General features: G+C 42.0%; 1 protein-coding gene across 1 annotated transcript in view; it reads left to right on the top strand.

Annotated features, from left to right (window-relative positions):
• The first annotated feature begins 1,753 nt into the window (after positions 1 to 1,753).
• Positions 1,754 to 14,845, top strand: part of wdfy3 (WD repeat and FYVE domain containing 3) — a 66,736-nt gene continuing 53,644 nt past the window's right edge. The window contains exons 1-2 of the mRNA XM_029509972.1: positions 1,754 to 1,885; positions 14,305 to 14,515. Of these exons, the coding sequence (XP_029365832.1) occupies positions 1,857 to 1,885; positions 14,305 to 14,515 (240 nt within the window). The 5' untranslated portion in view covers positions 1,754 to 1,856. The remainder of the gene's footprint in view (positions 1,886 to 14,304; positions 14,516 to 14,845) is intronic.

Below are 14,845 nucleotides of genomic sequence, written 5' to 3'. Positions count from 1 at the left end.
AGGTTTAGGCAGAGAAAAGCACAACCCTCATCTCAGCCGAAGAGCTGTTCAAGTTACTGCGGACGCCTCAGGCTCTAAGAGCACAACAGGTCTCCCCAGCTGCAGCTGAGCTTCTGTTTCTGCACATTCCTTCCACCTTTCTTGTGCACATTCAGCCTAGTTGCTGGTGGCACATAGATTGTGTAGCAGACTCCATTCAGGAAGGTGGAAGAGCTGCTTTCCCAGTTGGCCTCATTTACATATGGCCCAGTGTGTCCCTGCTGGGAGCCACAATTTAACTTCGTCTTCGTCAACCAGGCGACGTTGCAGATTGTTCCAATTAGAGCCGCAAGATGTGAGGAAAATCTGTCATGTGTGGTAAATAGACAATTACTAAAGGGTATACATTTCCAAAGTCGTCCTCTCCCATCAGTTCAGGCTGCTGTGGTTACAATGTGGAGATTCACTCATCAGATTTAGCATTATGTTATGTTTATCTTAGCTTACCAATTCAGCACTGTCCTTCTGGTTATTACTTCTATATATATATATATATATATATTTTTTTTTTTTTTAAAGAATAACATTTAAAACAGACTTAAGAAAAAATAGCATTAATGTTCGCAGATTCACTAAAAAAATACTGATATAAAAACACAGATGTCTGGCAGCTATATTTATTTATCTAATATTGACAAAGCTTAAAGCTTGTTGAACTGGGACATTGATGAAGGTCGCAGTTTTCCCCTAATTCATCACATCAGTTCAGTTTGTGATTTGTTTATTGCACACTCATAACATGACAGCGATGAAAATATGTTTTATTGATCAGCATTTGTTCCTGCGGGGAAGGATTCCTGAGCCAGTCAATGGCTGTAATGTGAATTAAAGTGTGTACGTATTCTGTGTGGCAGCAATTGATGATTGCTTTAATTACCTGTTAATATGGCAAAACATGGTCTATTAAACTATTGGAAAATAGGGACTGAAATAGTGAGAGGGATTTCTTAGAGCCCATGATGGTATCGCCAAATGGTTTACTTTGGTTTTTATTTAACATGATTCATAAAAAAGATTCAGTTGAATGTTATGGTTGTTATCCAGTTGAACAGATTAGCCTTCGTATTAATTTAAAAACTGAGTAAAAAATTAGTTATGATCAAATATCTGAAAGGATTACTCTGCTTTTCTTTGCCATAAATGAATGTAAACTTGGCCATTTTGCCATCAAATAAAATAATAAAGATATAGTCTTTGACTTAAGCCTGCCACCAAATACTAATAAATATCAGCCTTTTGTTTATAACACAGTAGGGTTGAAGAATACATGACTCCAGGGAAACTTACTGTTCTCTATATGCGTCTCCACTTGATGTCATAATAATGCAAAGTTAATGTGAACTCAGCCTCCAAATCCCCTCTAGATTAATTTTTTATGATGTTCTTCACTGTAGGCTGCGTGTGTCTCTCCCTCCCCCCCTCCTTTCTCTGGTCTAAATGGTATGTTCCTCTCGGTGTGACGACCATAGCTCCCCTCCACCTCCCCTCCACTTCCTCCAAAGCCCTGTACACCCCACCCGGTGTCAGGGGGGGATCTGCTGTGCCAGTCCCGGCAGACCACACACACACTAACACACACACACACAGTATGATGGCTGGCAAACAAAGCCCCTGGCACTGCCAATGAAGATAAGCCATGCCTCCGCACTCAGCGTCTCCTCCTCTCACGCCGCCGTGAGGGGAAAGGCATGACACCGTCTCTTTGCCTTTCCTCATCGAATGGGACGACAGTTGTTTTTTTTTCTTTTTCTTGGAGGACTCGGACTTGGTGCATAAAGTGGAATATTTCTCCTCTCTTCTGCCGCTGATGAATTGAGATGCTTGCAGAACGCAGGGAGAACAGCAGGTAGGGCTCGTCTCTGAGGACACCAGGCGTTTGTTCGCTGTTAACTTGCATCGGCGGATGGAGCAGGTTTACGGTCATTATTGATGTGAAAGCGTTGCCTTGTTTACATGTCACTTATCATTGTAGCCGTTCTGGCGGTCGTGTGATATTCTTCAACAGGCACAATTTCCTCTGTCAAGCAGCGAGGACTGTAACAGTCAGAGCTACTGAGTCTGTAACAGAATACCCTGATGAGCCACAGGGTTAATGGGGCTCCATTTAACTTTGTACAACAAGTTTAATGAACAGATATTTGATTCCTTTTGGGTGTTTCCTCTTCCCCTATTTTCCTGTATCCAGTGTCACAAGCTGTTAAGTTGAAACTAATTCATATCTAGTAGCAACTGCTGAAATGGGCAAGCCCACTTTACAAAGCAAAAATGGCACATCTGATGGGAGAATAAGAAAATCAAACATTGCAAAAAACACAAAAGAGTTTAGTGCAAAATGTGGTGCATATTTTAACATCCTTTCTAGTTGTGAATTTTTGGGTGTGTTAAAGTGAGTATTTGTTATTTCAAGTTGGCGTTTAAGTTAGTTATGGACTCCATGCAGCACAAAATGCTGTCGTTGTAGTGTAAAAAGAAACATGAAAGTCATAATGTGGCTGTTATGATCTGCATTTCACATTCAAAATTCCCCTCAACGTTTTGTCTATGTATAATTTAGTTTAGAAATAATAGCTGTTGCCAGCCAGCAATTTTGTATGGGTTCACTTGTTGTCATGGATACGATTCATTGATCTATCCAGCACATTACAGGAAAAATATGAACCTGTTCTGTCAATAGCAGAAAAACAGGCAGTGATCCTGATGAGATACATCCACATTTCACCCTCCATGAGCACAGTGATGAATGTTGATCATGCATCTGGCTGAGCGGATGGAGGTCGAGGTTCGTCAGCGATTGGTGGAGACGACACTCTGGGCGTTGGTTACTGGAGGCCTAAATAGATCCAATGACAAGGCTGTCAACTCTGTTCCTGCTTGGACTTGTTCAACATGAAACCATTTCCTGTTCTTGTGGATCTCGTCACACTCTGTTAATTGAAGGAATGCTGCAGCAGTTTAAAGTATTTCGATATGTGTCCTCGTGTTTTGCTTTTTTTTTTTTTTTAACATCCTTTGTTTGAAACTTTTCCCATGATTTATCTAAAGTGTTGATATCCATAAGAAGATTAATTTGTAGATTTAGCAGGAACTCTAGTTAAAGAACAGTTCAGTCAGCCAATCAGAAGTGAGCATCTGAGCCTCTCCTCTTAGCATCTGATGAGCGATCCAATAAAGAAATCACATCCAGGCGCGCTGGAGGGTGGCGACTGCTTCGTTGTGACATCACAAAGTCTAGGAAGTCCTTATAGCTGAATTTAAGGTCTAGTTTCTGAATCCAGGCTGCGTAGACTAAGACCTGACCATGATACTTTAACTTTATTACTATAGAATCTAGACCTGGTTCAGAATCAAAGGCCACATGGAGGTCTACCTTTAGACCATATGGACCTTTAAAATGCCACAAACACTGTGTCACATACCAGATACATTTTGTTTATCAGGTTGTGATTCTATCTAACCCCTGTCAGCCGGTTGTTTAAATGGAGCACTGCAGCTTCCACCTTCTCCTGTAAACTGTCAGGCAGGAGACATTTCTGTGATTACATCACTTTCTCCTGAGGAACAACCACACAAACCTTTGAAGAGTTGGGCTTTTCCAGGGCATTAGCTGCCTTCATCTCCCAGGAGTTTGCGCTTTCTCCATGAGACGTTCATTGAAACTGGCGTCCGCCTAAAGAGAATGCTTTGAAAAAGACTTGCGGGCCAAGAAAGCAATCTCAGTCCCCCACTGCATAGAAGTCAACACTGCAGTGATGCAACTGACTTATTTCTTCGCCTCAGCCAAGTCATGGTCAGCATTGGCCTGAGCCTGCCCAGGCACCTTTCTAATGGGAATTGATAATTTTTTTTAAATTATTATTATTTTTTTAATTGATGTTAATGCTCATAATCGATCTATTGTTTATTGGTAAAATATTTAGCCTTTTTTATGATAGCAGCTGCAAAGTTAGGGTCACAGAGATGGGAGATATTTAGCTCAGGCTGGTTTTGACCCCTGATGGTCGAGGTAAGGTTAAAGCCAAAATGGTACACGGTCAACTAGGAGCTCGACCCCCATTAATGATTCCTGATCAATTTCCTGTGTGGAACAAAGTTGTCCCACACAGGTTTTTTTTTTTTTTTAATCTCTGTGTTCAGAGACATTGTGGAAACACAGCAGGAGAGCGGCTAGCATGATTATCTGTTTTCACGTAGGCAAATGAGAGCATTTTACTCTGTTGCTTCCTCTTCACCATAACTCTGCCTTGGAGCAAATTTCATGCAGAGTAGATGCATAGATGTGTAACTTTGAATTCATTGTTTTGTAAGGCACAACTGTCACAGATATAGTGGCATTGACTGAAAAAACTTGGAGGTGCATGAATCCAGCGTTTCAGAGCTGTTTCCTGGATTCTGGTACTTAATTTTTTTTAATTGTCTTCAAAGCAGAAAGCTGCTTCTCTTTGTAATGTAAAAAGATGTATTATGGTTACAATAGAAACACCATGACAACCCTGAGAAACACACAATCACCAATCAAAGTGTCTCACACGGAGGCTCTGACACTTTCATACGAGCCACAACTCTGGGATGAGATGTTTTCAGTTTGCACAGCTAGCAGCTCCCTCTTGGTAAATTGACTCAAGTACATGTGACGACATCGGTACTCACAGTTGTGTGTATTGGTAGCCAAAACAGAAACACAAACTCCACTTGGAGTGATCAATCTGCCGCATTTAAAGAGATCCGTATGATACACATTCCATCATTTTGCCTCAGATTTCAGTTTATGTCTGCTCGCTGCAGTACTGCACGGCTCCTCAAATCGGACTACAAAGAGGTACAATAAGAGCAACCATCTGTCCATGATCACATCTTCAAGGGAATGTGATTGAGGCGTTAATCCTCCCTGTCATGTCACCTCGCCCTGAGGTTGAGTTTGCAGAGAGCGCTTAGATAGGTCAAATGCTCGACACTCAAATTCACAACAGGCCTGAGACGTGAGCAATGGAGCAGGTCTAAACTTGTTCGGTTATATTAGGATATCAAAGAAATTGTGAGTCTCAAACAAAGCTGGCAAGCTGTTTTGGAGATAGCATCGTGCGGGTGTGTTGTGTCAGGAATCTAAATTACAATCCTTCTGGCTGTTTCTAGCTTCCTTCAGGTGCATTGTCCTCTCACAGCTCGTTGTAGAACAGCAGATAAAATGTCTTCATGTGTCTGAAGGAAGTAGGACTGCTCTGTTGCCAAAAGTGTGGGCATTTTGTTTTTCCTGGCTGTGTTTCCAGATCTGGAAATAAAAACGGACCACATTAAGATTAGAAAATAAACACGTCAAACACTCCCTAATTGAAGCTGATGTATAGATTACATCCAACACCCTCTTTTCAGCAGTTCTTTATAACACCAGCCCAAATAAATGGAACAGATCTTGTATCCACATTTCCCATAGTCATTGAGTCAATTCCATTCATAGCTGCTAAACAGATTTTCAGCACAATTTTTGCACCCCATCTATCTTACTTTCAGGTTCGACTGCACTTAAGGGGCTCGTGCTGAAGGCGAGGCACGAACAGAACCCAAGACGACGTGTCTCAGGACCGGGCTCGGTGGTTTTGTGGCGTTTGCTGCTTACCAAGTGGGTGGAGTGAGTTGTAATCCTGCATTTGTCTGCGGATCGCTGCCTCCCTCCATTTGTTGATTTTCCAGCCTGGCCTTATGCTGAGTCGTATGACATGTGTTTGCCCCAGTTTGCGGTCCCGGCCCTGCTGGGCTCCGACTCTACCATTTTCTCGACACTCTTGTCTGCTTCAGTGACTCTCTGGTACACAGGGCCCGGTACAGCAGTGTTAACAGTCAGCATTGTTCAGAGATAAATGCTGGCTTTGATCCGGCGAAGATGCATTACAGTACAGAGAAATAGGTGGGTTATTTCAGCTTCAGTACGGCTCACAGGGTCCTCATTAAGAAGGTAGAATGAGGGCAAACTGGATTTTTGAAATATGCCTAACAGTGAGGTGCAGGCTATATGAAAGAAGTCAGATTGAAGTCTATGGGAAAATGTCCCTCCTCCTCCCCTGATTTAATTACTCATTAAATGTTTTCTTAATGAGTTTATTGTTTCAGTCTCTAGTTTCAATTCTTTAATACAACGTGATGTTCCTTCAGAGGAAATGAAGCAGGGGATGGATTTGGAGGTGTGGCTACTGTATGATTGACAGGCTGGACCACCCAATCAGGGTAGAGTACACAGTCCTTCAGCTCTTTATATTGTCTCTCCTGATTTCAAACACCAAAATGGCTGACAGCCAAATTACAAACTTCAGAACACACTGATGGGTGACATCACAGTATGTTGACAGCTAATTCTAACAGGAACCACTAAAGAATGTGCAGAGAACGAGGATGTTTTAAGGTAGAATGCCTAAATATATCCCTCTACAGGCTGGCCTCATGATTCAGCATCAAATTACCATACTTACTGCAGTAGAACGAGAACCAGCATTAGATCCATTCCCTTGTTGTTGCTCTGCGAAGAAAATGATGTGAAAGAATAAATCAGTCAACCTACTGAGCTCAATCAGCAAGTCTTTTTCTCCTTAATGTAACTCAACAGACTGTAGATAACAGTTGCCTCCAGCTGTGTAATGTAATCGCACTGTAATTTGCCCCCCCCCCCCCCCCCCCCCCCCCCCGAAGCTTAATAAGCCTAATATTAGTCTGAACGTTTGGAGGAATGCCTCCACTAGAAAACACTGTGACGACCCCTGATTTGTTCTGGTGCATCTGCTGATAGTTTTCTCCTGGTGATGGAGGCTTTTCTTGATCTGTTTATTAGACAGCCAGGATGCATTATTCACGATGACTAAGTCTTTAAAGTGCTGAATATAGCATTTTGGAAATGTTAATCTTTCCGTTTTCCCTTTATAGCCACACCAGATGACTTCACATTTTATTTCACAATAGGAGGCAGCATTGTAGGATCTAATTTTATAGGTTCTCCAGGTCTCAGTGGATTTTGCTCAAACAGATCTAAGTCTGTGAAAAAGCTCCTTCTGCTTCCTGTATTTCGTCCTGTTTAATAGTGCAACTTCCACACTCATGAACCCAACTCGGTGGGCTGGATATTTTAAAACCATTTCTGCTTCTGGATCCTGGATTCTTTTTTGTCTTGCAGCAGCATTTCCTCTTTGACTGGCACATTTTCAACAAGCTGGTCTGAGTTTCTAGTTTAGCCAACAGCTGAAGGCAGCTTTTCTGCTGATGCTGCTCAGGCTACATCTTGATCACTTCATAACCCCACTGCTGGTGCGCTGGCTCTGCCAAATGTGCAGCAGATCTGTGGTTTCTTCTATATCTGTACCTCTGCTTTACTGCTGCCACTGGAGGTTTCATTCTGTTTTATTTGAGATGATAAGGACTGTCTTGTGGGTTGTGTGGATTATTAAATGGTATAAATGAGTAGCAAGGGCCAAACACAGTGTGAGTGTCAACAGAGAAATGGGAAGGATGTTGGCAGCAGAGAGAGTCATGAGGCTTCAGCAGTGCTGAGAATATCTCTCTAAGTCAACAGTGCTGTGGTATTTAACAATGCACAACAACCTTCATATAGATAATATTGGTAAAACACACTAAAGACAAAAAAATGTGTTCATATCGTGACTTCTATCTTGTTTTATTTTGAAGAGTTGACATCTATCAGATATATTTTAGGGATTTAGGAACCACAAACCATCTCTCTACTTTCAGACCATGTGGACCTTTAATTCTTACTCGTGACTTATTCAGATGACCTTTAATTATATTTTGACAGTAGCTGACAGGTGGAATAGAGTATAGTTGTCTGTTCAAAAACATCCAACATGAACAGAAATAGATTTCCTTTGTTGTGTAATTTCATGTTCTGGCACCAACAAATTGCTGACTCAGTTCACTTTGATAAACTGATTTATGGTGTTTATTATCACCATCTTGGTTTGATTATATTAAAGTTAACAAAATCACAAATGATTTTGTTAACTTTTTTGACATAAACAGCAGTTGCCATTTCAAAGCAATGGTAATGCAATAGAAAACTTTTCTACATATTCTCACTACATTTAGATTCTAGTTAAATGCTGCTCTCAACAGTCTTGGAACTTCCTTTGGCTGGAAAGGCCTACAGGTCTGTGCTCACTTCCTCTTATAAACACAGAACAAGAGAAGAGGTTGTGTGTTAGCAGTCAATATGTAGAGGAGTATTTTTAACTTAAAAAACTTTTGTCCCTCCAGCCTCATGATCTGTTTTGTTTGACTTTTTTCACTGCAAAGACGGAATCATCCCTGCAGAAATAAGTTTCTCTTGCGTATGGAATAAGTGAAAAGGCAGTAAAAAAGAGGTCTGGCGATCTAAACTTAAATCTCCTATCTTATGTTGAACAGACTTTATCTGCCCCTGTTGTTTTGGAAGGATGTGTGACACTGAGTTTTCTCCTGGGCCTTATCTCACACAGGCAGAGCTGAATCTTAGTGTACTTCCCTGCCAACACAGGCTGCATTGTGAATGTCAAAGCCTCAGCTTTTTCAGGTCTTGTCTCTTTTGATCTCCGTCATGCGTCTAAAAACAAACATCCCACCTGTGTTTCTCATGAAATGTCCGTTCAAACTGAGCAACGAGGCTCAAAGTGTCAATGTGACAGAACTAATTATGTAACTCAAAGTTGGTGCTTCAAACCGTTTCCTGCTGAGTGATATTTACAAAGAGGAGTCCAGGGACCTGTGCGGATTCATCACCAAACCTATGTGAAAGCACAAAATCCCAACTATACACACTTGGGGTGCTATGATTCGTTTCAAAACTGTTTGATTCATAGTGATTTCTGCTTCAATCTGTAGGTGTGTGATCTGTTCCAGTCTGACAAATGGAGACAACAAGGTGTCTTTTTCACATTTACTAAGTTTTAAACATTTATCCATGTTTAGATGGTGGCGGTGGCTTAGTGGTTAACGTTGTCGCCCCGCAATAAGAAGGGTGCAGTTTGATTCCCGGTGTGGGCACCTGAACATGTCTAAGTTAATTGGTTAATTGATGACGAGTAATGGACTGGGCTAATGCAAGGAACGGCAACCCCCCCAGGACCTAGACTGGACCGGACCCTTGCAGAGAGTAGAGACCAGACCAGACCAGACTGGACCCCTCCAGAGAGTAGAGACCAGACCAGACTGGACCCCTGCAGGGAGTAAAGACTGGACCAGACCAGACCAGACCAGACCAGACCCCTCCAGAGAGTAAAGACTGGACCAGACCAGACCAGACCAGACCCCTCCAGAGAGTAAAGACTGGACCAGACCAGACCAGACCAGACTGGACCCCTCCAGAGAGTAAAGACTGGACCAGACCAGACCAGACCCCTCCAGAGAGTAAAGACTGGACCAGACCAGACCAGACCAGACCCCTCCAGAGAGTAAAGACTGGACCAGACCAGACCAGACCAGACCCCTCCAGGGAGTAAAGACTGGACCAGACCAGACCAGACCCCTCCAGAGAGTAAAGACTGGACCAGACCAGACCAGACCAGACCCCTCCAGAGAGTAAAGACTGGACCAGACCAGACCAGACCAGACCAGACCCCTCCAGAGAGTAAAGACTGGACCAGACCAGACCAGACCAGACCAGACTGGACCCCTCCAGAGAGTAAAGACTGGACCAGACCAGACCAGACCAGACCAGACCCCTCCAGAGAGTAAAGACTGGACCAGACCAGACTAGACCAGACCAGACTGGACCCCTCCAGAGAGTAAAGACTGGACCAGACCAGAGGCCTTTTAATCGATTCAGAATCGTAATCAATGAGAATCCTGATTCAAATATGAATAGATTTCTTTTTTTTTTTCTTTTTGCATTGTTTGTCTTTTTTTTTTGTTTGTTTGTTTAATCAAGGTATCCTGTTTTTACTCATTGATAAACTAGATGCAGAAGACTCACTGATACTCCTATATCTAACCTTAGATGGGTGAAAACATGAATGATCAGGCATTCCTGAAAAGAGAACGCTAAAAAAGAAACAGAACTTCAGAGTTTCTCTATAACATCAGTAACAAACTACTGTAATTGAACCGCAGTTCAATAAATCCAGTTTTAATGCCCTGTTTTACTCTGAGCCTCTACAGAAGCTCTGAAACTGTCATCGGGAAATATTAAAATGGTCTTTAGAGATGATGACCCTCACAATAAATAATGCTAAATGAAACATGGAACATAAACCCAAAAGTGAAACGATGTCACATAATTTTTGATGTGTAATCTGTGAATCTTGTAATGATGATAATAAATGCAGATCTGGGAAGTTTCCCTTTATTGTTTTATGATAAATTCAGCGTCTCCCCTTATTCTGCTTTTTCACGGCACATCAAGTGGTAGGGATGCACGGTATATCGGCACTAACATCGTATCACTAATATTGTTGTCGGCATCATTTAATACATACCTGCTATGACACAGTGAATGGTTGTGTTTCCTGTGTGGATGCAGAGTCAATCACAACCCAGGTGAAACGTTCAAGCCTAAAGACCGAGTGCCCTGTCAGCCACTTACGATAGTACACTATCTGAGGAACTGTACTGAGTGAACTACAGGAGGGATGTTATACAGAGTTTGAGTCTGAATGTGAGTTCACCCAGAGGCCAGCCTGTTGTGTGGGCAGAGAGAGTTACCGAAGCCTTCGTTCTGCAGTAATTTCGTTAGAGCCATAGATGCCACGTTCCTATAAATCAGAATAGCACCCGGAAATTTCTCCGTCTCCTCCATTATGTTTCTCTCCAGGTTGTCGCCGTCTTTTATGGCGCTCCTTAAAGGAATGAGACAGATGACGGGGAGGTGGGGCGGGGGTGAAGTAAATGAGGGTTGTTGAGATGCCGGTCATGGAAAAATAAACCTTGAACAAGAGTGCTCTCCAAAGAGGGACAGACGTCCGATGAGACTTAATCATCGTCCCACTCAGCCCTTCTGGTCACTGTCAACTCTGAACCGCAGATGTAACAGAGGATTGGTGACGCTGAGATGAAGCTCATTGAATCCTATTGGGAGCCTGATTTTACAGTAATTCATCTGCAGCTTTGCTGAGAGTCAGAGTGCGATTGAATTAATTGCAATTATTAATTGAAATATTATTTAAATCACAACATAAGTGCAATATCCAAACTGCAAGCACTACAATTTTTATTTTATTTTTTAATTATTTTTTTAAATTTTATTTATTTTTTTGGATGATGCTAAATTGTGCTACAGGGACTCTTCGACCTTCAGATATAAAAGGTCATGTTTGAGAAAAGACCCAACATTTTTTAAAAAGCAAAGCAACGCAAAAACAACCATTTCAACTGAAACTACAATTGTAACAGATGCCAACAGGGCAGACAGAGAAAGACATCCGCCATTCCCACTGACAGGCAATTTAAAGTCACCAGTTAACCTCATATCTTTGGACACAAAGTTAATTAAACCTTATCGCCTTCAAATCAGAAAGGGCCTGGGGATCGAACCCAGAATCATATTGCCTCTCCATGCCGTCCTTGTCCTTGTCCCAAGTTGATTGTAATGCGTAGCTGTGGGACAAGACAAAAGGCCAATCTAACCCTAGAATTAAAATTTTGCTTTGTCATAAATAAAGCATGATGTGCATTGATTGATTGATTGACTGGTGGCATTAATTAGAAGTAATTGAATAGAGCAGCAACGACCATCAGACAAGGAGATGTGCCTCGGTCACATTATTCAAAATCCTGTTTTTGGCATGCCCTAGCATCTCCAAAGTGCCAGCAATATATGATATCAAAACAACAAAATCTAATTTATATATAGCAAACAGATGGAGGAGCTTGCCAAGAGTGCATTAGCCAGCTCAGAGGGGCTTTTAACCTGAGCGTGGCTGGTTTGAATCCAGATTTGTTTAGACTTCATATAAATGGCCGGACAGACGGAATAAAACTCGCAGATTGATTCTCTGATACTCCTGATCCAGGTCCTGTCTCTCTGCACAGATACCTGCATGGTTTATTTACTATGATGTTAAAGTGGAAGGCTGCAAAACAGCAGCCCAGTTTTGGTAATTGCCATTGTTTTAAATCTAATTTGACTTTAATAGAAAAGCAGAAAATGCTCCCAGTGCAGCACAAATCTCTGTGCAGGGAGTGAATAGAGTCATTTACATTCAGTCTACCAGTATTGTGGTGAGCAGGGTAATAATCCAGGCTTTGAGCTTCATCTCCATGAAGTGCCAGATTTACCGGTGATTATGATCATTAATGCCTCTCAGTGTCAGTGCTAATAAAATGTGGAATGTAACTGCTTCTGGTGTCTGTATACGCTGCGACATTAATTCAGACCTGAGTACTGAGCAGAGCAACAGTGCGTTAAGACTGTTTTGTTGTGGTTTCTTGAAGAGTGTGTACTGTACGTTGACCTATGGACCAAATTATGCAGCATCCACCGCCCACTGATACAGACATTGTTCATGTTTCTGTTTCCGAACTGTCCTTCAGTGAATAAGTCACAGGTCAACGGGAAAACTGGGTATTCAGTCTGAATCCTGCATCACTTCGTCAGGCAGATTTGTTCAGTTAAACAGAACTAATGATCAGATAAAGATAGAAACACGTGTTGAGATTTCTGTGCTGAGGTTTTCATTGGTTGTTGTGGTTTACAGTGTTATTATGTACAAAATAATAAACAATTCAATGTCATTAGTTTTTTCTTTTGTTGTCCGAACTACTATCCGCTCTTCTGGTCTGTATTGAGCGACATATAATTAACTGAGTTTGAGCTGATTCTAAATCCTTATTGTGACTCCAAATGGGTGAATAAGTTTGTTTCCACCTCCCCCAGGGTTATGTCACTTTTGTCTCACAGAAATTGGCATAAAAGAGATGAGACAATGCCGTTTGACTGACTTTAAACTGAAGGATATCTTTTATTTTAAGTTTTTATTTTTTAACTATTTGTTTGCTTTAACTTTGCCGTTGCTCAGACAAAGTCATGATATGATATGTTGTTCAAGTGAAGGATTTGATATTATCAGGGCAAGCCTAATTCACATTGGCACCTGAAAATCAGATTTCTGCAGCTTTTCACAGCATTTCTCTTTAACTAAAAGGGAGGCAGGAACTTCCACAGGAAAAGAGAGGGGGGGCTTTATGGTTAACTGGAGTGTCTGCTCTCCATCCGTGGGGTTGAAGGACTTCCTCGCGATCTACATGAGAAATGGAAGTAAAAGGCCTCAAAGGTTTTTATTCACATCTATTCCAAAACAAGTCATCTCTCTCCCACATCCCCAGAGGCTCGTCGTCCATCATGTGGGTAAAAGAGAAATGTTTCTCTCTCCTTCAGTCACCAGTGTCGTTGTACCCTTGAGCAAGGCGCAGCGAGCGGGGAAAAAAGGAGCTTGTATTCAGATTGATGATCAACGTTGTCGCACCGTTCCAATTTGCTGATTCTGTTTTTAGCGGATGTTTATCTGTGTTGTGTGCAGGCTGTGCTGCTCAGCCAAGTCTCCTAGCAACCGTCTTAAAGATAGTCTGGAGAGGATTGGATGTGTGGAAATACAACTGTGCTTTAAAGGCAGCGAAATGAATAACAATTCAAAGTAAACAGGAAAGAGACTGGGACATGTCCAACAAGTCTGAGTCCAAGTCCTAATTCGCATCTGGACTTTGTTTCAGCACCATGAGGCAGCAAACTACAACTATAATAACAGTATAAAGAATATAATCTGTAATCAGGTCGAACAAAAATGCTGATGGACATCATTAAAAGTCAGGATTTAATGATCTCACATCTTTTTGGTCATCACCCCTAAAAGCCCAGCACAACTGGACTGACCATTCAACTCTGCAGAATGTTTTTTTTTTTTTTTTTAATCTGAAATCAGTCATATTTTTATCAGATCAGAAAGCAGTCAGACAATCAGCCACTAATATATCTCCACAGTGTGAGGATTTATTCATGTCATGATTAAACATGTAATTAAGTCATTAAGGGAATCATTCATTTTAAGACATCATGACTTGGCTCCTCTGTTCCTGAACCCTCTGGATCACTGCATCCACCGCACAGGTTGCTTCTTTTAAACCCAACTGAAAACTCATTTCTTTAGGCTGACCTTTCTGCATTTATTGTTTTATCGTATGAATATAAAACTTTAAATCTATCTTCTTTTTCATGTTATTTTACCTCGTCTATATTTGACATTTTTTTTATTGCATCTCAGGGTGTTATCTGCTGGTAATGAAACTCTCCTCCTCCTCCCCCCACAGGGCTGCCTTTGCCCTGACAAAGCCGCTCAAGATGAACATGGTGAAGAGGATCATGGGGCGGCCGAGGCAGGAGGAGTGCAGCCCCCAGGACAACGCACTGGGCCTGATGCACCTGCGGCGCCTGTTCTCCGAGCTGTGCCACCCTCCTCGCCACATGACCCAGAAGGAGCAGGAGGAGAAGCTCTACATGATGCTTCCTGTATTTAACAGGGTGAGTCACGGGGCGGGGGGGTTGCTCCATTAACATCGTGAGCTGAATAGACTCGGTGGGTGTACATGAGACCTCACCTGTGGATTATTTGCAATTCAGATCCTGAATTCACGCCTGACGACACACCACACAGCCTGCAGTTAAATCAGCAGGTTGACTTTGCAGGTGTTCTGATAAATAGAGCACAAAGTTTTCATACTAACTCTGTATCATACATCCACTGTGTTTACCATGGAAATGAGCCCACTGTTGAACAGTCAACCATTGCATCTTGTTGTAATGCTGAAAGAAATTTGACTGCTTTATGACACACAGGAACACACTCACCTG

Source organism: Echeneis naucrates, chromosome 9, assembly GCF_900963305.1.
Source record: "Echeneis naucrates chromosome 9, fEcheNa1.1, whole genome shotgun sequence".
Classification (NCBI taxonomy): Eukaryota; Metazoa; Chordata; class Actinopteri; order Carangiformes; family Echeneidae; genus Echeneis; species Echeneis naucrates.
The sequence above is the reverse complement of the archived record's forward strand: the minus strand, read 5'-3'. Positions and strand labels throughout refer to the sequence as shown.